Source organism: Vidua chalybeata, chromosome 10 (assembly GCF_026979565.1).
Source record: "Vidua chalybeata isolate OUT-0048 chromosome 10, bVidCha1 merged haplotype, whole genome shotgun sequence".
NCBI classification, from domain to species: domain Eukaryota; kingdom Metazoa; phylum Chordata; class Aves; order Passeriformes; family Viduidae; genus Vidua; species Vidua chalybeata.
The window spans coordinates 350224-371959 of record NC_071539.1 but is presented as its reverse complement, the minus strand read 5'-3'; the positions used below and the strand labels follow the sequence as shown (position 1 = coordinate 371959).

Genomic DNA, 21736 nt, shown 5'->3' with positions numbered 1-21736 from the left:
ATGCCCCGTGCTGGAAAATGCCCCTGCTCCCGCCCCACTTTGGGAAACACCCTCGTTCCTGCTCCGTGCTGGAAAATGCCCCTGCTCCCGCCCCACTTTGGGAAACACCCTCGTTCCTGCTCTGTGCTGGAAAATGCCCCACGCCCCACCACCCGCAGTCCCCCCGAGCAGCCACCGCTGCCGCCGTGCCCCTGCTCCTGCGGCATTAAACATTGATGCTGCCGGCCCAGCGAGCAGAGCAGCTGCGCCGGGCTCTGCCGCAGCTCCATCGCGGTGCGACCGGGGCTGCCCGCGAGCTCCGCGCCGGCCGGGGAGGTCCGTGCCTCCGGGCAGCGAGGGTCCGAGCAGCGGGGCTCCGGGCACTGGGGCTCAGAGCAGCGGGGCTCCGGGCACTGGGGCTCAGAGCAGCGGGGCTCCGGGCAGCGGGGCTCAGAGCAGTGGGGCTCAGAGCAGCGGGCTCCGGGCAGCGGGCTCCGGGCAGCGGGGCTCAGAGCAGTGGGGCTCAGAGCAGCGGGGCTCAGAGCAGCGGGGCTCAGAACAGCGGGGCTCCGAGCACCGGGGCTCCGAGCGCGGCTCCGCAGCAGCCCCGGACCCGCGGGTGACCGCCATGGGTGACCGGGGGACTGGGCACGCTGCGCCGACACCGCTGGAGGAGATCGCCAGCAGAATCTCTGACCTCAGCAAATGGAGAGAAATCTTTAGTTTCCATGGGTAAGATTTTTATTCTGTTTCTTTAGCATAGTTTTAATTCCAGGTGGTTACTTAATGTAGTTTTTCAAGTTATGTTTTATTACAAAACTTACATGACAATGATAAAAGGACCTTGTGTACACAGTCACATAAATGCTACAGTTCTTACTCTTCCTTTGTTCTGGGGTTCCCTTCTGGCTGGGCTCCAGTTTCTCCACATGCTAATAATACCTCTGCTGGGTGTTTTCATTTGTACTTTATTTTATGTTTTCAGCTTGGAAATCAACAGCACAATTCATCAGGTAACTCCTTTTCCAAAGGTAATATTTTCTGTTTGTCTGGTGAGTTTTGGGCTGTCCTTAGTTGGCACACTGAGGAGGTCACACGTCCATACCTGCAGCCCAGGTATCTATGGAGACTCATTTCTCATGCTGCTTCTTTGAGAAACAGATTTCAGATATTTTGAAGTCAAAGGGGCAGACCAGTCCTACACTTGATTAACCTTTCCATCAAAAACTAATGGTTTTCACGATGAGTTTTAGAAAACAAACTAAGATCTCTAAAATTTAAGTATTTGGAAAGCCTGCTGTGCCCTTAGTTTGGGACACTGAAGGGTATTTCCTGTAATTCAGACAAATACAGCACTATTACCTGCTCCAGTCATCAGCTCGTAGGGACGTGTTGGGAATGTCTGGAAACAGCTGGAAGTCAAGGGCACGCGCGTTCCAGGGCAGCAGGTGCCCCCAGCCCCTGTCAGCCCGGGCGCTGTGCCCACCCTGGGAGCACTGGGGGCACAGCTGGTGGAGCAGCAGCTCCGGGTGATGCACTGTCTGCTCCTCTCCCTGCAGCAAGGACGGAGCAGTGCTGCCCATGGACCACCCGAAGCCGGGGAGTCCCCAGGGTCACAGCCCCCCTCCTCCATCCCCCAGCCCCTCCTGCTCCCTCAGGGCGAGGGCGGCCGCCCCATCCCCCCGGACACGGCAATGGTGAGCTGCCTGCTGAATTAAGTATGAGCTGTAATTGAATCTCCTGAAGGGAAAGAGACTGGGGAGCCTTTCCTGCTGCTCTGACTGCAGGCTTCAGCCTGCTGTCCACTGAACAGTGTGTGGAACGGGGACGGATTATTTAGGAGACTATTAACAAACATGGCTGGAATGCAACCTTAAAGCTGATACACAATAATTCTCAGGAGAGAACCAGTCAAATGACAACAGGCAATGTTTCCCTGCACCTGGGGGCTTCCCTGACAAACAGCCTCAGAACAAGAGGAAGGATCATGGAATCTTAGAATTGTTTGGCTCGGAAAGGGCCTTTAACATCATCAGTGAGTGATTTCAGCTCCTATTGAGTGCCTGGCCCCAAAAGTACTGCTGCCAGGTGCTGTTGTCAAGCAGCTTGGCCAATCTGCAGGCAATGGCAGGATGGGCCCCGGTGCAATCTTCCCCAAAATGTGCAAAATGTAAGTTATTACACACTAGAACCAAGCTTCACCAGAGTGACTGAGTGCGGTGGGAAGTTGAAGTCCTTGCAGAGCTCAAACATCACCTTTGCTCTGAAGCTCTGAGGCCTGGCTCTGGGCAGACAGTGTGTGCTGCTGCCCTGGCTGAGGGCACATGTAGCACCTGCACCCCGAGAGCCCTGAAGGGACAGATCCCTCGTGCCAGGATGGGAGCTCTGACCCTGGCTCCTCTGCCTCCTGCTCCACAGAGGCTGCAGAAGCTGCTCTTCAGGAGCACGGCCCCCCTCTTCAGCAGCGAGTGGGCAGCAGCACACTTCAGGTTCCACCCGCCGCACTCCGATCTGGCCTACGCACTGCAGGCAGGGAAGGTACAAGTGTCGCGCAGCCCCTTTGTCCAGAGGCTGGAACGCTGGGTACAGCCACGGGTGCCACTCCCTGCATTCCGGAGCTCCGTGCTCCCAGAGGGACCACAGCCCTGGTGGGTGTCAGCACGGTGGGGAGCGAGCACAGGCACTCCTGTGCGCAGCCTCACATCAGCCCTGGGCTGCCTCAGCACCTCTGACCCTTTGCTGCGAGGCTGGAGGGAACTTCCAGCAAACCATGGGGCTTCCTTGCACAGATGGTGCCTGGAGCTGGGTGCTATTCCCTGGGACACAGGGAGGACGGGCACCCACCCACAGGGTCCCTGCCACCCCCAGCACATGGCCAGGGCTACTCTGCAGCTTCTTCTCCATAAGGGTTTCTTGTGGTGCCCCTGGCCAGGGACTGCTGGAGTGACAAGTGCTCATTCACACTCCTCAGATGGCAGGAGCTTTTTTTCTGTTCCTAGGGAGGAACGAGAGCCATTCTGGCGGCTGTACAAGCACACATCATCACATACCTGCTCTTCACAAGAGAGACAGAATGTACTCACCTGAAAAGGTAAGTTGCTGGGCCTCATGGGACACATGAAAATTATTTCCATGCATTGTTTGGTCAGTGCCAGCCTCTGGGTTCAGGCAAACCAAATCCAGGTTCAGCTGTGCAGATACAGGTGAGGATATGCCCTGGGAGAGAAGTCTTGGCTGACCCCCTGGCAAGGCTTCTTCCCACCAAATCCTCTGATTTCGGGACAGTGGCATGTGCCCCCCACCTCTGTGGTGTCACAGTCACAGCCCCTGGTTTCCCCCTGGCACAGGCTGTGCCGGGTCAGACAGTGGGAACAGGGGCAGGCACTGGCCTCGGCCCTGGCAGAGACCCTGTGGGCAGCAGGAGGAGGTGGCAGAGCTGTCGTGTGCCTCGTCACTGCCCCTATCACCACGATGCCACGTGAAGGCTACAGAGCCAACAGCTTCACAGAGAGAGTGAGTATGGAACCATCTTCTGCCAGCGGGATTTTCCTTAAAGATACTTTTGGCCTGGAACATAGAATCTCCTACACCTGCTCCCTCACTTACACTGCACTACAAACAGGGATCACCCCAGACCCAGGTCTTGCTGCAGCCCGTGGTACATCCACCTCCCCTCCGCCAAAGCCCATCTTCCTTCTCCTGCAAAGAGGAGAGTCCTGTCAACACAAAGCTGCCGCCTTGAATCCCTGCATAGAGCCAGAGCCCACAGCTGGGGAAGGGGCAGAGCAAACCTGTGCACTGTTCTTTTGCTTGACTAACGGAACCATAGGATTCAAAAGCTCAGCTTTTTGGTATAATTCATGTCTCCTTTACACCACCCTCACGGTGCCCATGCCCAACAGATCCGGCTGTTTGAGTTCTCGGAGAAAGCTGCTGCTCAGGGGTTCATCTCTGATCATATAAACTGTGTAAGTGGGGATAACTGCTTTATCCAGGTTATTTTCTTGCTACATTACATCTTATTTCCCATTCAAATTGGTCATTTTGGGCACAGCAGTGTTAACATCATCAGGACATTCACACAGTTAATGTACAGTTAGTTCATGGATCATTTCCAGCCTTTCCCATGGGAGGAGATCCTGCTCCCATGTAAACCCCTGTGACTTAAGCCATTATTCCAGCTCTCTCAGCCCATAAACACTGGGTAAACAGGGCAGCATTTTGTACATCATTCAAGGATGTGATTCCTTGCAGCCTCAGCAAAAATATGGGGAAAATTGTATAAAACCAATTTAGCCAATAACTGAAAGTTTCTTCTTTCTTTTCTTACCTGATCCTATTCAACAAAATTAGTTACAAAATCCTCCTGGAATAACACCTTACTCATCTAACAAACACACTCTCCTAGGGCTGTATTTAAACAGAGGAATTGTTTTAATTCAATATGATTTACTGGCCATAATTCCTCCCCTGTGATGCCTTATTTCTTTTCTCAGTTCAAAGGTGAAGGAAGCCATGGAGTGATCCTATTTTTATACAGTTTACTTTTCTCTAGGACACTTGAAAGGTATATTTTGCTTTTTAAACATTTTCCTGTAGTTTGGTTACATCTCCTGAAAAGCCTTTTCCTTTCCTCCCATTTCTCTTGGTCAGGCAGGGAGGTGCAGCGCTGCCTCTGGCACAGGCCCAGTGCTGCCCTGATGATCTGTGCTTGGCCACACAGGGTCCAAGAGGATTTGGGTGACACAGCTCCTCTGCTGAACATCAGTTCTGGAAATATCACCTGTACAGAGGTAGGATCAGCCACACGTCTCAAGCATGTTTCCCGGTTTTATTATTCCCACATCCGATTTAGGAAAAAATTATCACTTGTTAATTAATCCAAAGAAAAAAGAAGCATAAGTCCATAAAAAACTATTTCGCAATTTTAATCACGACTGTGCACTTAAAAAACGGATGATGATGATGATGATGATGATGATGATGATGATTATGATTATGATGATGATGATAGTAACAATAATTTTTAAAATGCCACTGGCAGCCTGGCATTCCCCTACTCGTGTCAGACGTGGCAGAGCTGGGAGCAGGGCATTCCCCGCAAGGCCGCTTGCTCCGTGTCCTGGGGTGTGACGGGGCTGTTTCCCCGCAGGCTGTGCTCAGCCTGCTCCTGACGGGACGGGCGAGCCCGCGGCAGCTCGGCGGCTGCCAGGAGCAGGAACCGGGCGCTGGGGACGGGGATGGCGAGGCCCCGTGGCAGCGGGGCCCCGTGGGCTTCCTGCGCTGGGAGCGGGCACCGGTGGAGCGGCAGGTGAGCGCAGGGACAGCCCCACGGCCAGCGGGACCCTCGGCACAGCCCGGGCTCCTGGCAAGCGTCCCCCTGGCCAGGTGAGCCCCGGGCTGCGGACGCCCCGGCTGCCCGTGTGGCTGTGCAGCGTCTTGGGCAGGCACAGCGTGCTCTTCGGCACCGACAGCCAGCTGCTCTCCGACTGGAAATCCGAGAGAATTTTCCACCTGTACTTCTACACTGGGCAGCAGGAGCAGACCCAAACTGCCCACCTGACGATAGGTACGGACCCAGACTTACCAGGGACTGAGGTATGGGCATCACAGACCATCACAGACAACTCGTTCTTGCGTTAAATGCTCAATACAAAGTTTAAACACACCAGGAAGCTGGATTGTTTCATGATTAATTCAAAATTTATAATAACATTCTCTCCAGCTGCTGGGGTGTTACCCCACCCAGCCCTCAAGTCCCACGCAGCTGCTCACTCACTCCCCCACCCGCAGGATCAGGGAGGGAATTGGAAGGGTAGAAGCTAAAGGACTTGTGGCTTGAGATAGAGACAGGGTAATAAGAAAAGCAAAAGCCACACACAAAGGCCAAGGAAAATAAAGAATGAATTCACTTCCTCCATAGGCAGGCAGGTGTTGCAGGGCCCCATCACACACAACAGTGACTTGGGAAGACAAACACCATGCTCAAAAGTCCTTTCTCTTCCTTCCCCCCACTTCACATACTGAGCATGATGTCATACGGTCTGGAATACCCCTTTGACCATTTTGGCTCCTCTGTCCTGGCTGTGTCTTCTCCCAGCCTGCCATGCACTCCCAACTTCCTCACCAGCGCGGCAGTAGGAGGAAGCAAAAGGGCCTTGGCTATGCTGGCACTGCCCAGCCATAACAAAATCACCTCTGTATAATCAACCCTGTGTTCAGCACAAATCCACAACACTGCTCCACACCAGACGCTGGGAAGGCAATGAATTCTATCCCAGACAAAACCTGCACACCAACGCAGCGAGGCCGGCACGCAGCAGGGCCACCTGCCTGGCTCACTGAGGCTCAAGTGTGTCTTCCTGCTCAGCACCAGCTGCCACCCTGGCCCTTGTGCTCCCCACCAAGTTTCATATCCCCCCAGGAGGGACAAACTGCTCCTGTAGCAACGCTTGGGTTGTGAACCAGGTTTTGTGTTTGGGGTGCAAGGTTCTTGTTTCTCTGCTGCTGTGCAACACTTACCTTCCTCACTGGGTGCCTCCTTCCTTGCTCTTTCACTGCAGCATTCAAAGCGAAGTCAGAACCTTGAAAAAAGGGTAAATCTGCAGGGAAGCAGAGTGATTTGAGATCAACCGTCATGATACCTGGTGCGGCCACAGATACTATCTGAGCATCTGCTCAGAAAAGCAGTATGCAAACACAGCGTGCAAGCAGCCCAGAGCTGCACTTAGAGCACCGGAATTTCCCGGGGGAGCCCGCGGTGCAGGAGCAGTCCCCAGCCCAGGAGGCCCTGCTTACCCTCCCCCTGCTCCCTGGGGCAGAATGGCAGCACATCTACACCAATACAGCTGCAGAAGCTTCTGCTTTTAGCTGTCACTGAAGCCCTTTTGAGTGGGGTTGGGTTTTAAAGATTTTTTTTAGACATTTATTTTTCATCTTCAGACACTCATTCACATCACTGGGAAGAGGCTCAAAGAGAAGGCCCCTGCAGCCCAGGGAAGAGGCGCCCAGCCCTGGAGATGGCAATCAGGACCAAGTGGGCAGGTGCGACCGTCAGCTGGAACGGGACAGACCCCTTCTTCTGAGGAGTGAGCAGGATGGAGCCCTGCTCCTGAAGGGTACTGGCATCTCCCACACACTACCAGCTGCACAGGACCCTGCAGTCTGGGAGACAAAAAGCTCTCTCCCCAATCAAAAAGCCTTTGGTGCATTGAAGGGACACCCTGTCCATAAGGCATCACACCCACTGCAAAAGCGTGCACTGCAGGAACAGTGACTTGCAACCCTGTCCCACTGCATGCCTTTTCCAGGTGGTAGGATGCATGTTCTCCTGCTCCCCACGACAGCTGGCAGGGAAAGGAAAGAGTCAAGCCCTGGCACAGCTGCCTGTGGCCGTGGTGGAGTCTCCATCTCTGGAGGGACTTAAAAGCTGAGCAGATGTGGGATTTGGGAACATGGTTTAGTGGTGGCCTTGGCAGTGCTGGGGTAATGGTTGGACTTGGGTCTTAGAGGGCTTTTCCAACCCAAACTGCTCTGGGGGTCTGTGATCCAGTGATTTTACTGCCTTTGCCAAATCCTGGCACCCTGCATTCGCCTGACAAGCATGGACAGGGCACATTGCTTCTAGCTCACGGAAACCACTGTCCACTTCCTTTTTCATTGTCATTACACCAAAACGACCTGTAAGTTACGCCCTTAAGCGTGTTGCTAACGACAACTGAGAAAATAAACCTTCTGCAAGCGATCCAGAAACTTGGTTCAGGTTTATTGAATTTTATAAAAAAATAAAAAGCAGCCGCGACACCCAGCCAGAGATTATGCTGGGCCGGGATGAGGAGGTGCTGGTTACCGCTGATGTGAGGTCTGCGACCCCAGTGCGGAGCCGCGGCTCAGCCCCAGCGCTGCAGCGCCCGGGCACGCACAGCTCCCGCGACACCGGGAGAGGGGCCCAGGCCTGGGGGGATGCACGGTCCCGCCGAGGGGCACGGTCCCGCTGGCACGGCACGGTCCTGGCGAGGGGCACGGTCCCGGTTAGGGGGCACGGTCCCGGGGAAGGGACACGGTGCCGGGGAAGGGACACGGTCCCGGTGAGGGGACACGGTCCCGGTGAGGGGACACGGTCCCGGTGAGGGGACACTCCCGGTGAGGGGACACGGTCCCGGTGAGGGGACACTCCCGGTGAGGGGACACGGTCCCGGTGAGGGGACACTCCCGGTGAGGGGACACTCCCGGTGAGGGGACACGGTCCCACCGAGGGGACACTCCCGGTGAGGGGACACTCCCGGTGAGGGGACACGGTCCCGGTGAGGGGACACTCCCGGTGAGGGGACACGGCCCAGGTGAGGGGACACGGTCCCACCGAGGGGACGCTCCCGGTGAGGGGACACGGTCCCGGTGAGGGCACGCTCCCGCCGAGGGGACACGGTCCCGGTGAAGGGACACTCCCGGTGAGCGGTGAGAGGACACGCTCCCTGTGAGGGGACACGCTCCCGGTGAGGGCACGGTCCCGGTGAGGGGACACGGTCCCGGTGAGAGGACACGGTCCCGGTGAGGGGACACGGTCCCTGTGAGGGGACACTCCCGGTGAGGGGACACGGTCCCGGTGAGGGGACACTCCCGGTGAGGGGACACGGTCCCTGTGAGGGGACACTCCCGGTGAGGGGACACTCCCGGTGAGGGGACACGCTCCCGCCGAGGGCACGCTCCCGCGCAGGGCGGGCTGTCGCGGGCGGGCCCACGCGGGGCACGCCGGGAGCGGGGCGGGGGCCGCGCGCAGCCGCCGCTCGCCCCGCACCGCCCCGTCCATCCTCATCCTCATCCTCATCCTCTGCCTCATCCTCATCCTCTGCCTCTGCCTCTGCCTCTGCCTCATCCTCATCCTCATCCTCCGCCTCTGCCTCTGCCTCCTCCGCCTCCGCCCGCCTCCCCAGCGCGGCCCGATGGTGGCGGCGGTGGCGAGGCGCGATGAGCCGCCCGTCCTCCGCCGGCCCCGGCCCTAGCAAGCCTTGCGGAAAGCAGCAGCAGCACGCCCCGTCCCCCGCCGCCGTCCTGCCGGGGACCGGCGGGGCTTCTCCGCCGCCTCCCCCTCCTCCTCCTCTTCCTCCCCCCCAGCAGCAGCAACAGCAGCAGGAGCTGACCTCGCTCTTCGAGTGCCCCATCTGCTTCGACTATATCCTGCCGCCCATCCTGCAGTGCCAGGCCGGGCACCTGGTGTGCAAGCAATGCCGGCAGCAGCTGAGCCTCTGCCCCACCTGCCGGGGCTCCCTCACCCCCAACATCAGGAACCTGGCCATGGAGAAGGTGGCCTCGGCCGTCCTCTTCCCGTGCAAGGTAAGGATGAGCGGCTGGGCGGGGGGACGGGCGGGACCACCTCCATCACTGTACCCCTGCAGAAAGCCCCCAGCCATCACCCCCCATCACTGTGCCCCTGCAGAAAGCCCCAGCCATCACCCCCCATCACTGTGCCCCTGCAGAAAGCCCCAGCCATCACCCCCCATCCCTGTAGCCCTGCAGAAAAACCCCAGCCATCACCCCCCATCCCTGTAGCCCTGCAGAAAAACCCCAGCCATCACCCCCCATCCCTGTGCCCCTGCAGAAAGCCCCCAGCCATCACCCCCCATCCCTGTGCCCCTGCAGAAAGCCCCCAGCCATCACCCCCCATCACTGTACCCCTGCAGAAAGCCCCCAGCCATCACCCCCTATCACTGTGCCCCTGCAGAAAGCCCACAGCCATCACCCCCTATCACTGTGCCCCTGCAGAAAGCCCCCAGCCATCACCCCCCATCCCTGTGCCCCTGCAGAAAGCCCCCAGCCATCACCCCCTATCACTGTGCCCCTGCAGAAAGCCCCCAGCCATCACCCCCCCATCCCTGTGCCCCTGCAGAAAGCCCCAGCCATCACCCCCCCATCCATATCCCCAGACCACCCCCCCGCATCCCCCTGCAGAGGACACCCACCCACCACCCCAGTTGTTGAAACTAGAATCCTCTGTTCTTTTTAAAGAAAATGAATATCCAAGCCAGGACCTCTCCAGCTGATCTGGACGGATCAGATCTAACTACTACAGCAGATCTAACAGCAACTCAGCCATACAGCCCATTTTATCTAAGTGCTTGCGTTAGGAAAAAACAACCTCAAAAGACAAGAAGAATCCATTTTAAGTGGAAACAAAATCTAAGTAAAGCTCAGCTTGAATCCAGGGCTCCATACAAGTAATGTGAAATTTGCAATGAGCATGAGAGCTCTGGTTGATCACCTGTGTTTCCAGCTGATGGGTGGGAGCAGCACATACTAGTGCTGGTGCCTTTCCTGACGGCTTGTGTTTGGTCTCTTTCCAGTATGCCACAACAGGCTGCTCCCTGACACTCCACCACACAGAAAAGCCAAAACATGAAGCCATCTGTGAGTACCGTCCCTACTCCTGCCCGTGCCCTGGTACCTCTTGTGACTGGGAGGGGTCCTTGGAAGCCGTGATGTCCCACCTCATGCATGCCCACAAAAGCATTACCACCCTTCAGGGAGAAGACATCATTTTCCTTGCCACAGACATTAACCTGCCAGGGGCAGTGGACTGGGTGATGATGCAGTCATGCTTTGGTCACCACTTCATGCTGGTGCTGAAGAAACAGGAGAAGTGTGAAGGTCACCAGCAGTTTTTTGCCACCGTGCTGCTCATCGGCACCCGTAAGCAGGCAGAGAACTTTCAGTACAGACTGGAGCTGCACAGCAGCTGCCACCGGCTGACCTGGGAGGCTTCTCCCTGCTCCATCCACGACGGTGTGTCCGTGGCCATCCGCAACAGCAACTGCCTCATTTTTGATACAGCTACTGCACACCTTTTTGCTGACAACGGAAACCTCGGCATCAACGTGACAATTTCCATGTGTTGCCCGTGATGCACTGCTAGCGAGACTCGAGCTGTCTGGACGTAGTGCTTCACTGGGGTTTGGTTTTGGTTCCTATTTTTTATGCTGTTCAACTATGTCATCTTGTATGCTAAGGTTTCTGACTAGCCAACAGTTGTAACTTTGGGCAGAAGAGGAACAAGAGTGTGCTGTAAGTAACGTGAGTAGGACAAGGTCTTTTAAAATTCTTGGGTGCCTTAGGAAGATTACACACACACAGTTACCTTTTATAATTTAATTATATTTTATGTAAAGAGTGCTTCCATTGATATGTGGCTTAAGAGGCTCCTGTTTGGAGCACACCTAAAAGCCCTTTCATCAGCAGTACAGACTCCCTCTGATGCTGGTGAGCCTTTAATAAAAGGCTTTAGTATCACAAGAGGGTTTGGTTTGGAAGAGACTGTCATCTATTCCAATTCTCCTGCCATGGACAGGGACACCTTCCACTGTCCCAGGCTGCTCCAGCCCTGGTGTCCAGCCTGGCCTTGGGCACTGCCAGGGATCCAGGGGCAGCCACAGCTGCTCTGGGCACCCTGTGCCAGGGCCTGCCCACCCTCCCAGGGAACAATTCCTTCCCGATATCCCATCTCGCCCTATCCACTGGCAGTGGGAAGCCAGTCCCCCTTGTCCTGTCAGTCCAGGCCCTTGTCCAAAGTCCCTCTCCAGCTCTCTTGTAGCACCTTTAGGCCCTGGAAGGGACTCTAAGTTCTCATGATTTGCCCTTAGTGAAGCCATGTTGGCTATCACCAATCACCTCCTTATTTTCCATGTGCCTTAGCATAATATCCAGGAGCATCTGCTCCAAGCTCTTTCCAGGCACTGATGTGAGACCTGACCTCCTGTAGTTCTCTGGATCTTCCTTATTCCTCTTTCTAAAAAAAGAGGGTTATGTTTTCCCTTTTGGAGTCAGTGGGAACTCCTCTGGACTGCCACAACTTCTCAAACACGATGGATGATATTGGCCAAGCCACTTCCTCCACCAGTCCCTCTGAACCAGTGGGTGCATTTCATCAGGTCCCATGGACTTGGTCACCTTTAGGTCCCTTCGACCTCCCCGACCCCAGTCCTCTCCTGCTGCAGGCAGTTCTTTGCTCTCCCACTCTCTGCCTTTGCCTCCTGCGACTTGGGCAGAGTGGCTGGAGCAGCTTGCCACGAAGGCTGAATCAGAAATATGACTGAGTACCTCAGCCCTCTCCACGGCCCAGGGAACTGGTGTTCCGTTCCCTTCCACAGAGGGTCCACATTCTCCCAGGTCTTCCTTTTATCACCAGTGTACCTATAGAGGTTGCTTTGCTTGTTGCCCTTGATGCCCCTGGCCAGATTTAATTCTTTCAGGCTTTAACAATTCTAACCTGACCCCTGGCTGTTCACAGTCCTCCCTGGCTGCCTGTCCTTTCATAGTAGGTGAGAAAGGAAGGAAATCCAAGCAACCTCTCACAGGAGAAGCTGTGGGGGGAACAGTAGGTACTTCAGCAGTGTTCTTCCATTCCCTGCTACGTTATGGAAGGGAAGGGCACTGGGTCAGCTGTGGTGGCTTCAACAGGAAAAAGGAGAGAAGGGGCTGGGGTATGGCATGGTACATTACACCATGTGTAATGTGTGGAATTGCTGGCTCCTGTCTGCTTTAGGGGGATCGGGCCAGGTACAGGTGCAAGCAGGAGGCACAAGTCTCACAGACTGCAGATGGCTGGAGCCAGTGACACAAGGTTGTCCACGTGCAGCTGCCCTGGGACACACTCTACTATTGATCATTGTAAAAGATTCATAATATAGCAAGAGCTTTATGGCCAGTGTCTTGTCATTTGGTATTTAAGTTTTGTTGCCATATTTCTTTTATTTTGCAATAAATATTTTGCAAAACCTACACTGAGGAGCTGTGCTAACACACGAGTGCGCGGCAGCTGCTCCGTGGTTACGCTGTGTGCTCGGCCGTGCGGCATCAGCTGGGATCCCCTGGCATGGGCTGGCTCTCCCTGGAGGGGTCCTTGCCCCTGCCACCTCCCAGCCACCATGCTGTCACAACTGACTCTGCCTGCAACTCTGCCACGGGAACGTTCTGCTTGAATCATGACAGCAAACAGAGCTCCCCATAGGCTGTGCCAGATCTCGTCCGTGCGCTGTTCGGAGCAGGCAGCGAGCCACGAGGGACACTGCCAGGGGAAGCCTCACGCTGGTGGAAAATGGCAGTAAAGGGACGGGTGAGGCTTGGTGTCAATAGATTCAATGCAAAAGGAGGAAAACCAGTCCTGACAGTGTTCCTCCTGGGAGAGCTCTGGAGTTATGTCCAAGCCCTAAGCAGCTGTCACCAGCACCTGGCAGCAGCCCTCAGAAAAGTGCACAAGAACAAGTCTGGCCTCAGTGAAGGGAAGCTCAGTCTTCCTGCAAGAACTTGGAAGTAACCGTGGAAAAAACCTCCCAAGGAGTTATTCTCTAGGCACTGAATACCAACAATTAAAGATTCTACATCTGGTCTCACTTACACTGTGCTGGCAGACCTCTGGCAGCATCAGCCTGGTGAACTAATTGCCTCCTGCATAAGCAGGATCGAAGTCAAGCCATGGTTCCAACACCTGTTACAACCTGTGCTTTCATCATGATTTATCAAGCAATAATTCCTAAGGATTTGATTAAGTTTTCTGTAATTCAGCAAAACGTGTAGTAGAAGGTAATTTTCTTACTGACAACTGGGACGTAAGAGGATTTTTGCGTAAAGCAAAACTCCAGAGTGTGTTTTTGAATATAGCAGGATTAATTCATTACTCCAGTGTCACCTATAATCCACATTAGATAAGTTAACACACACTATCATTAGGTCTGTCCACACCACTCAGTTCTGAAGGAGTGGCACACACACTCTTGTTAGATTTCACCTCAAAAAAGCCCAAACAAAATAAACCCATCACCTTGTGTTTTTTCTGACTGAAACTGAGTTTAGGATAAGGAATACCTCAGCTGGCACTGCCAAGAAGGGAGGTGTTTCCAATTCAGGTCATTGAGTAGACAGGTGACATTCATTTCAGGATTCCCTCAGGTTTCAGGTTTTCTTCCCAAGGCAGCTGACATGACTTGTCAAGTGGAAGTGTGACAGTTCCTCAAGACATTCAGAAGAGGTTATTGAGGTTCTCTGGTTCTCTGAACAGAACTGACCTCTCTCAAGCCCCCAGCCTTGAAAAGGAGGGTGAAGCACATCTGGACAAAGCTTGCAGCAGACGCCCAGCCAGGCTACAGCACCTGGCAGGTGCACCTGCAGCCCCTTGGCTGCTCTCCAGCCCACCAGGAGCATCTGCTGTGGTTCTGGAGTTCTCCCTCAAAACTATTCCACTTCAAACACAAATTAAAGTGCACCTGTCCAGGGACTGATGAGTTTAGAGCGAACACAGCTCACCTCGAGGGGCCTGTCCCTGGCCGTGCCTCGCCGGCCCTCTGCTGTCGGGACAGGCACTCCGTGCCGCAGCCAGACCCGAGGGCTGTGGCCATCCCCGAAAGCCATGGAAGTGATCTCGCAGTGCTTTGGGGAGTTCTCGGCACCAACACCAGGTGAGCCACCGACACCACTGCCTGCACCTCAACATGCTCTTTCTGTCTGAAAAATAAGTGAAACTGACTTCTCTGTTGTGGAACTCACGTGCTAGTAAGATACTGTGAATTCTTACCAACAGCACAGGTAAAGTGGCACACACCTGCTCTCCCGAGGGGAATCCAAACCTGCCTGGGTTTGCACAAGATGGTTTTCTCTCTTTTATTCTCCGAGCTGAATGTGCAGATTCCTTGGAGAGGTTCGACAGCGCCAACTCCTATGGGAGAGATCAGGAAGATGTGTGACAAGCGTATAACACACGTGTAAGGAATCCACTCGGGCAGGTGTTCCGGCGCAGACAGGTCGTGTCCGAACAGGCAGTCACGTCGGGTTTGGGAACGCGTGTCCAGCTCCCCGCTGCTGACAGAAGCAGCAGCTCCGGGGCTCGGCAGGCGCGGAGCGCCGGGACGGCGGGACCAGGACCGAGCGCGGCGGCTCGGCCCCCGCCAGCACCACGGGCCCCCACGGGCCCCCGCAGCACCGCGCAGCCCGGGCGCCTCCGGCTGCCCCGTGAGAGCCGCCCTGGCTCCGCTCCCGGCGGAGTGGCCGGGCCAGGGGCTGGAGCCGGGTAGCGGGCGGAGTGGCCGGGCCGGGGCCGGCTACCGGGCGGGGTGCGGCCGGGCCGGGTGCCGGGCAGAGCGGCCGGGCCGGGCCGGGCCGGGGCCGGGGCCGGGTACCGGATAGCGGGCGGGGAGAGGCCGGGCCGGGCCGGAGCCGGGTACCGCGCGGAGCGGCCGGGCCGGGCCGGGTAGCAGGCGGGGAGAGGCCGGGCCGGGCCGGGGCCGGGTGCTGGGTGCCGGGCGGAGCGGCCGGGCCGGGCCGGGTACCGGGCGGGGAGAGGCCGGGCCGGGCCGGGGCCGGGGCCGGTGCCGGGCGGAGCGGCCGCCGCCGCGCGCTCCCGGCGTGCCCCGCGGCCTCAGCGTCGCCCTGGAGACGGCGGCGCAGCGCGCCGGGCACGGACGGGCCGGGCACGGACGGGCCGAGCATGGACGGGCTGGGCTGGGCCGCGCAGCCCAGCGGAGGGGCGGACGAGGAACCGGGCGAGCCGCGCTGGCCCCCGCCCCCCGAGGAGAGCACAGACCACCCGGCAGAGCCGCGGTGCGAGACAGCCCCGGCCAGCCCGCAGCCGACCCCCACGGGCCTGCCCACCCTCCTGGCCTACAGACCCGAGTCCTCGCAGACAAACGTATACCATGAGGTCGGTTGGGGTGGTTGCTCCCCGCTGCTTCATTCACACGGTTCCATGTAGAAAACATGGAACCAACGCCCTTTGCCGAGCCCGCAAAGGAGCCCCTTCATGACAGGTTTTTCTTTGCGAGGCTGTTGAAACAGCCTGGGCAGCAAGAGGCTGTGCAGCCTCCTGTTGAGAATTTCCCAACAGAATATTTTGTCTAAATCAGACACAAAATGTAATATAAGTAGGTACAGCCACATACAAGCAGGGCACAGAGTTCCCCATAACCCTTAGCAGAGCAAAGTCTCAAAACAGTTAATTCAAGGCACGAGGTGGGGAGCAAGGGAATTTTGTTTCAGGATCTTCAGTACCCATCCTCAAAACACACCCTGCTGCCAACCTGATTTGCATGTGACCAGCTCTGTATCACTAAGTCTGCTAGTGCTTACTCAGAAACTCCCACAACTGGAGTTTTTCTCTCTGTAATGCACTCAAATCCTCAGCTACAGTGTTCTGTGCTCTCAGCTTCCCTGGGAAGGAGCAGAGCTCACAAATACCAGTAATTCCCTTTGTTTGGGGCATTTATTGATTTATTTACAACATGATTGCTTTTCTTTTTGGGTTTCCTGAACCTAATGTTTTGAGTTAAATCGCTCCAAGGTATCCCAGACATGGATCTGTTGTGAGTGCCCTTAGGTGCTTTGTCACATCTGTTGCGTCTTCTCCGTGCTGACCGCGGATCTGGGGGCTGGTCCCCCGTGTCCTTCCTCCCCGCTCTCCCACCATCGCAGCAGGCAGAGGAGGATGCTGAGCCGACGTGTGAGTACTGTGGCAAGCTGCTGAGGCCGTTCCCCTTCTCCGAGGATGTACCTCTCTCCGAGGACCAGGAAGACGTAAGCTGGGGGAAGGACGAGCAGGGGCTTGCCGTGGAACAGCCACGCTCACAGCTCCGCTCTCTCGCCTTCTAGAGATTCTGCTGCGAGCGCAGCCGAGAGCTCTACGAGTTCATCGTGAAGGAGAAGAGGAGGCTCGAGGATGCCAGCAGCGTTCCCAGAGCTGTCAGCACCCACGAATCCCTCGGCTCCGAAGCCAACCTGCTGCTGTCAAAGGAGCAAGACAACCAGAGGTACAGGGAGAACTGGGGATCAGGTCTGTGTAATGAACAACAGGGAGCTCTGAGGGGAAAAGGAGTGTTAAGAAACTGCAGAGAGAGGGATGAAAGAAGAAAAACCTTTGCTTTAGGCACCAGAAGTTCTGATTCTCTCTGGTCCCTCCTGGCTCCTCTATTGCCAGGCTGCACAAGGAGGGGGCGAAGCACATGCTGAGTGAAATGCTAATTCCAGTGCTGATAGATGAACTATCTAGAGACATGTAGAGCCAAAAAAACCCACAGATGTGGGAAGGCACAGTATTTGGGTGTAGCTTCTACCTCTGGCACTGAAACAAAGCTGGTGTTTTTTGTATTTCTGTTTTGATCCATAAACTGTGTTTGGATTACAGTTTCCAGAGTCACACACAAGAGCTCTGCAAGTTCTCAGGCTGTTTAGCAGGAGACCCAAAGCTTGTGCAAGAGTTTAAGCCTCCAGGGAAAGTCTAAGCCACAGGGAAAACAAAACCAGTACACTTGGAAGTAAACTGTTGGTCTCCTCAAAAATCCTTCACAGTCTGAGGGTGCAAGTGCCTCCTACTGTGTACAGAGCACATACCAAACCACTGTCAGATTCATAGGAAGCTACACAAGAATAGTGAAAATATTCTTGGAGATGAGCTGTTTTCTTGATCTTGTGGGCATCTGTCCTTCTCTTTCACATAAAATCCTGATCCAAACCTCATTACAATATTCAGCTCTCCTGCCAGCAGAGCTGATGCCACTGCAGTGGCAGTCTATTCACTGGAATCTGTGTGGGCACAATTCCTTTCTGCTGAGGTATGAGTATTCTGGTGACACTCTGCTTCCCGTTACTTGGAATTGTGAGCAGAGAGAAAAACAGATTCAGAAATTGTGTTCCTAAAGCAGGGATATCCACTGCTTGCAGTTTTCTAAACATGATACGTGAGGTGTCAACAACAGTTCTGTCTTCCAGGCAGCAGAAGAGACACCTGGCTAGAGAGTTGGCTGACCAGTCTTTAAGGCCAAGTGCCACTAAAGGTGAGCTTCTATTCCTCAACAATGCATTGAGTGGAATTGCTGGTTTCTAACTGGAGGATTTTATACAGCAGCATGTTCGTTCATTGTCAGATATGCAGTCTCATTAAATTAGATACAGATACAGCCGTATTAAATCATCCCTCACACATGAGCACAAGAGTAGGCACATCCCCTTTGCACAGAGTTTGTCATGATTTTCAGTAGATATCTGTGATGTTTCCAGCTGAGATGCACAGAACCTGACCTGAGAGGACAAGTTGGCAAAGTCAAGCCCTTAGGAAGTAGGAACTGCCAGAATGAGGCTCACCCATATTTTGCCTGATCAGGTGGATATTCCACCAATTCCTAGCCCAAGCTGTGGATGACTGAGCAGCCTTTGGGTCTAGGTGTAGAGGAGAAGTTTTGACAGGTGAACCAGATTTACAATATGGGCATGTTTTCACAGAGGATGGCAGGGCAGTCAGGCTTCTGCAGCACTGGGATCTCAAATGGTCAGTTCCAGTGCGTGGAGCCAAATGTTATCCCAAAATTTGCTCTTCACACAGGTGTGTATATATGTAACTGAAAAAAATGCTATCTTTTATCATAATCCTGTGCTCTGAAATAGCTGAGCATTTTGGACTGCCCTTGTTAGAAAATACCCTGACAGACTGTCAGGATGAAGTGTTTGAGCCAGGAACTCCCACTCCCCCAGTTACAGCAGAGGTATCGGGCAGCCCCGTGGTGGGCACTGCCAACCCTCTCCGCTGCACAGAAATGCTCCCTGTACTCTGCAGGTTCACAGCAAGCTGGATCCGTTTCCTACGAGCCTTCCCAGGAACTCTCATCTCCCGAAGGCAGCACACCAGTGCCTGCTGCAAGTGCAGCTGAGCCCGAGCCCGAGCCCTGGCCCAAGGAGAAGCCCAAGCCAGAGCCCCGGCCCGAGGAGAAGCCTGAACTGGAACCTCAGACCGAGGAGGAGCCCGAGCCAGAGCCCGAGCCCCGGCCCGAGGAGAAGCCTGAACTGGAGCCCCTGCCCGAGGAGGAGCCTGAGCCAGAGCCCCTGTCCGAGGAGGAGCCCAAGCCAGAGCCCCTGCCCAAGGAGGAGCCCGAGCCAGAGCCCCTGCCCAAGAAGCCTGAACTGGAGCCCCTGCCCGAGGAGGAGCCCAAGCCAGAGCCCCGGCCCAAGGAGAAGCCTGAACCGGAGCCCCTGCCTGAGGAGAAGCCTAAACCAGAACCTCAGACCGAGGAGGAGCCCGAGCTGGAGAAAGAGCCCAAGCCTGAGCCCAAGTCCCATCCCAAAGAGGAGCCCAAGCCCAAGCGCAAGCCCAAGAAAGAGCAGGACAAGAAAGCCTTGTCCCGCGGCGTCCTCGGCTGTGACTTCAGTCTTCTGGGGAAGAAGGCAGGTACCTGCGGCCGACAGCGACGGGAGCACCTTGGATGTGTCAGCGCTCCGAGCAGTCAGAGCCCGGCAGCGCCCATTTTCACTGGGCAGCTCTCATCCATTTTATCCTTCCAATCTTAGGTGGGGAAAGGTAAATTGGTGCAGAAGTACTACAAAAACGGAAAGAAATTCCTTACCATGCTCCCAGATGGAACCTCGCAGTTATTGTATCCTTTACGGGGTTCACTTGCCTGCCTTCATTTTAAGTGTGTCCCAGTCCACTTTATTACAACCCAGTTCATCGCTCCCACTCGCTCTGAGGAGCAGCAGCAGTGAAACTTGACACAGCTCCTGGGCTGAGGTTTCAAAGAACAGCCAGCAGCTCCAATGAGCACTAGCTTCCGAGACCCAGCCCAAGGAAGCAGCACACCTTTAACGCAGTGCTCTGGGTAATACATCAGTTTTTACACCCCAAAGTAGTACCCAGAAGTATTTAGCGTGTTATAACAGATCAACCAAGCAAAGCAGGAGGTTACAAACACCTTACCTAGCAGCAGCTATCCATCTGGAAACCTGGCCATCATCATTACACAAGCGAGAGACCAGCTGATGTGCATAGTACAGGAAGACGAGCCAAGGACAGCCAAAATCCGAGCACTGTTTCAGTCTGATGGCAGGAGCACTTGCTATTACCCGACCGGAGATGAATGGTGCGTTCAGCAGATTTGCTGTCTCCTCTGTGCATTGACATTTCAAAGGCCATAAAGGGTATTTTTAATACTATCCAAAAATAGACAAATTCAGCAGCTCATAGGCCCTACTTCGGGTGCCCCCAGAGCAGCAAGGCAACACAGCTGTGCCTTGAGAGGTGGGGGACAGAACCTGCCCCTGCTGTGCCTCTGTCCCATCCCTCAGGGGAGTAAGAGACCTTCTGCCAGAGGAGCTTACAGGGTTCAGAGCTTCCATTTCCCTTTCTTTAGGATAAATATGAGTATCCAAGGTGGGCAGTATTTGGACCAAGCAGGCAACAGGGTAAGAAGGTGGATGTGGCCAAACTTGTCACCAGGACCCCAGGTCCCACTGAGCCCCATTTTCATCTCCCTGAACCGCCACGTGGGGGTCAGGATCCTGGCCCAGGACAAGATCTTCGTCTCCTTCCTCGCCATGGGGCGACAAGCAAAATTCAACATGGGAACCAAAGTGCAGGTAATTGTTCCTGTGCTGAGCCACTCCCCACAGCGGGAGTGGGGCAGCCAGGGAAGCTCCCCTTTGTGCTAATCCCATGCTGGATGCTCCCTATGTTGTCCCACGCTCTGTCCCCAAAAAGAAAGCTGTGGAGATGCATGAATTCCTGCCACTCTTATGGAGATGGGGCACTTGCCAGCCCCAGCTCTCCGCAAGGGGCCCCAGTGTGGGACTCCACTCTCAGGCAGGTTCCTGGCTACATCCCCAAGGTCACCCTGGCTCTGCCAGGGAGAAGAGCTATGATCCACGTGGGCAGGGTGCACGGCAGCTCCTTTCCTCCACAGGCTCCTGTCACAGGGGCAGGTTTGTCTGCTGGAGATGGAAGCCCCGTCCCCAGCTCAGGTGGCTCTGCTGACACACGTCCTCTGTTCTACAGGTCAGCACCAGCAGCCAGCTGCCTCCTCCAGCCCAGCTGGGTGAGGATGAGCTCCTGCTGCTTGCCTTCCGTGTGAGGATCCTGCAGCTCTTTGACAGGATGCGGGGATGCCTCAACTTCCCTTCCAGTGAGCAGTGGAACAAAATGCAGCCTCCCATGTACCTGATGACCCAGGCTGTGAAGATCCTGGAGCTCTGCATGGCTGCTGACATAAGTGATGAGCTGCGCAGCTCCATCAAGGCAATAGTAAATGCCCAGCAATTCTGACCAGTGTGTGTGTGGTGTAAGGCAAAATGAGACACAGACAGTCTCTGACGCTGTGGCACCTGCACGTGCTCAGCAAGGTTTCCCCTCTGGCCCTGCCTGCCCTGGTGCAGAGCAAAGGGCAGTCTAGGGCTGATCCATACAGCCCCAAATGGGTCTTGCTCAGGGCAAGCGGTACCAGCCCGCAGTGACAACACCTTGGTCATGGAGGTACAAGAGGGCCTCGCTCGAGCAGAGCAATCCCGTGCTCCACAGCAGTGCACTGCTCCTGAGCAGGCCCCCTTCCATCTCCAGCCCCAGCTGAGTAGTCACTTCAGCCCTCGGGTAAGGCACAAGGTACAAAGAGCACAGCCGAGCCAGGGCTTGGGACAGCTACATGGGCAGGTGTTTGCTCAGGTCACCCACATACGTACTGCTCTGCTGCTCCTGACAAGGTGGCACCAGCAGGAATGCCCCAAGTTGCCCATGGCCACGGCAGCTCAGCCAGCTGCAGGTACAAGACGAGGTGGTTCCCTGTGCAAAGAGCAACAAATGCCTTCAGAGTGCCCAAAGCAATCACCTATGCTTGGCTCCAGGGAGCACCAGCTGCAGCCTGGGATGGGCTCTGGTTCAAGCACTGCAAACACAGAGCAGTAGCAGTCAGTGGGTGTTTAGAGGCCCGTGGTGCTGCAGTCAGCCTCTCAGAGCTGCCTTTGAAATTAGGGG

The 21736-nt window shown here is 55.5% G+C and overlaps 3 protein-coding genes and 1 long non-coding RNA gene across 6 annotated transcripts; 3 read left to right on the top strand and 1 right to left on the bottom strand.

The window, feature by feature from the left end:
• Window positions 1-607: 607 nt before the first annotated feature.
• Window positions 608-7491, top strand: MINDY4B (MINDY family member 4B). Its single transcript, XM_053951882.1, has 12 exons — window positions 608-711; window positions 965-992; window positions 1539-1676; window positions 2398-2517; window positions 2979-3070; window positions 3327-3492; window positions 3882-3947; window positions 4476-4546; window positions 4703-4772; window positions 5132-5222; window positions 5270-5548; window positions 6922-7491. The coding sequence occupies exons 1-12, from the start codon at window positions 608-610 to the stop codon at window positions 7062-7064; spliced, it is 1368 nt and encodes a 455-aa protein (XP_053807857.1). The 3' UTR covers window positions 7065-7491.
• A 1307-nt stretch (window positions 7492-8798) lies between these two features.
• Window positions 8799-13015, top strand: SIAH2 (siah E3 ubiquitin protein ligase 2). The gene is made up of 2 exons (XM_053951986.1): window positions 8799-9309; window positions 10317-13015. The coding sequence occupies exons 1-2, from the start codon at window positions 8944-8946 to the stop codon at window positions 10872-10874; spliced, it is 924 nt and encodes a 307-aa protein (XP_053807961.1). The 5' UTR covers window positions 8799-8943; the 3' UTR covers window positions 10875-13015.
• A 759-nt stretch (window positions 13016-13774) lies between these two features.
• On the bottom strand, window positions 13775-15265 carry LOC128793039 (uncharacterized). Of its 3 annotated transcripts, none has more exons than XR_008432646.1 (2): window positions 14564-15265; window positions 13775-14483 (listed from the first exon to the last, which is right to left on the bottom strand). It is a non-coding gene; the product is annotated as an uncharacterized LOC128793039 (long non-coding RNA). The 3 variants fall into 3 exon arrangements; XR_008432644.1 differs by having other exon boundaries at window positions 13775-14466; XR_008432645.1 differs by having other exon boundaries at window positions 13775-14462.
• A 110-nt stretch (window positions 15266-15375) lies between these two features.
• Window positions 15376-21051, top strand: ERICH6 (glutamate rich 6). Its single transcript, XM_053952159.1, has 9 exons — window positions 15376-15658; window positions 16426-16527; window positions 16603-16760; window positions 17719-17783; window positions 18560-19164; window positions 19288-19373; window positions 19704-19856; window positions 20127-20352; window positions 20768-21051. Exons 1-9 carry the CDS (start codon window positions 15446-15448, stop codon window positions 21032-21034), a joined length of 1875 nt encoding a protein of 624 aa, XP_053808134.1. The 5' UTR covers window positions 15376-15445; the 3' UTR covers window positions 21035-21051.
• The last annotated feature ends 685 nt before the right edge of the window (window positions 21052-21736 follow it).

Excerpts from the sequence above, each read along its gene's own strand:
- ERICH6 (XM_053952159.1), top strand. The coding sequence starts at position 15,446 with ATGGACGGGCTGGGCTGGGCCGCGCAGCCCAGCGGAGGGGCGGACGAG. Across the intron at positions 17,784-18,559 it reads AAGGCCAAGTGCCACTAAAG|GTTCACAGCAAGCTGGATCC; the intron begins GTGAGCTTCTAT and ends TGTACTCTGCAG. Across the intron at positions 19,857-20,126 it reads TACCCGACCGGAGATGAATG|GATAAATATGAGTATCCAAG; the intron begins GTGCGTTCAGCA and ends CCCTTTCTTTAG.
- MINDY4B (XM_053951882.1), top strand. The coding sequence starts at position 608 with ATGGGTGACCGGGGGACTGGGCACGCTGCGCCGACACCGCTGGAGGAG. Across the intron at positions 2,518-2,978 it reads ACGCACTGCAGGCAGGGAAG|GGAGGAACGAGAGCCATTCT; the intron begins GTACAAGTGTCG and ends TTCTGTTCCTAG. Across the intron at positions 3,948-4,475 it reads TCTCTGATCATATAAACTGT|TTCAAAGGTGAAGGAAGCCA; the intron begins GTAAGTGGGGAT and ends TTCTTTTCTCAG.
- SIAH2 (XM_053951986.1), top strand. The coding sequence starts at position 8,944 with ATGAGCCGCCCGTCCTCCGCCGGCCCCGGCCCTAGCAAGCCTTGCGGA. Across the intron at positions 9,310-10,316 it reads CCGTCCTCTTCCCGTGCAAG|TATGCCACAACAGGCTGCTC; the intron begins GTAAGGATGAGC and ends GTCTCTTTCCAG.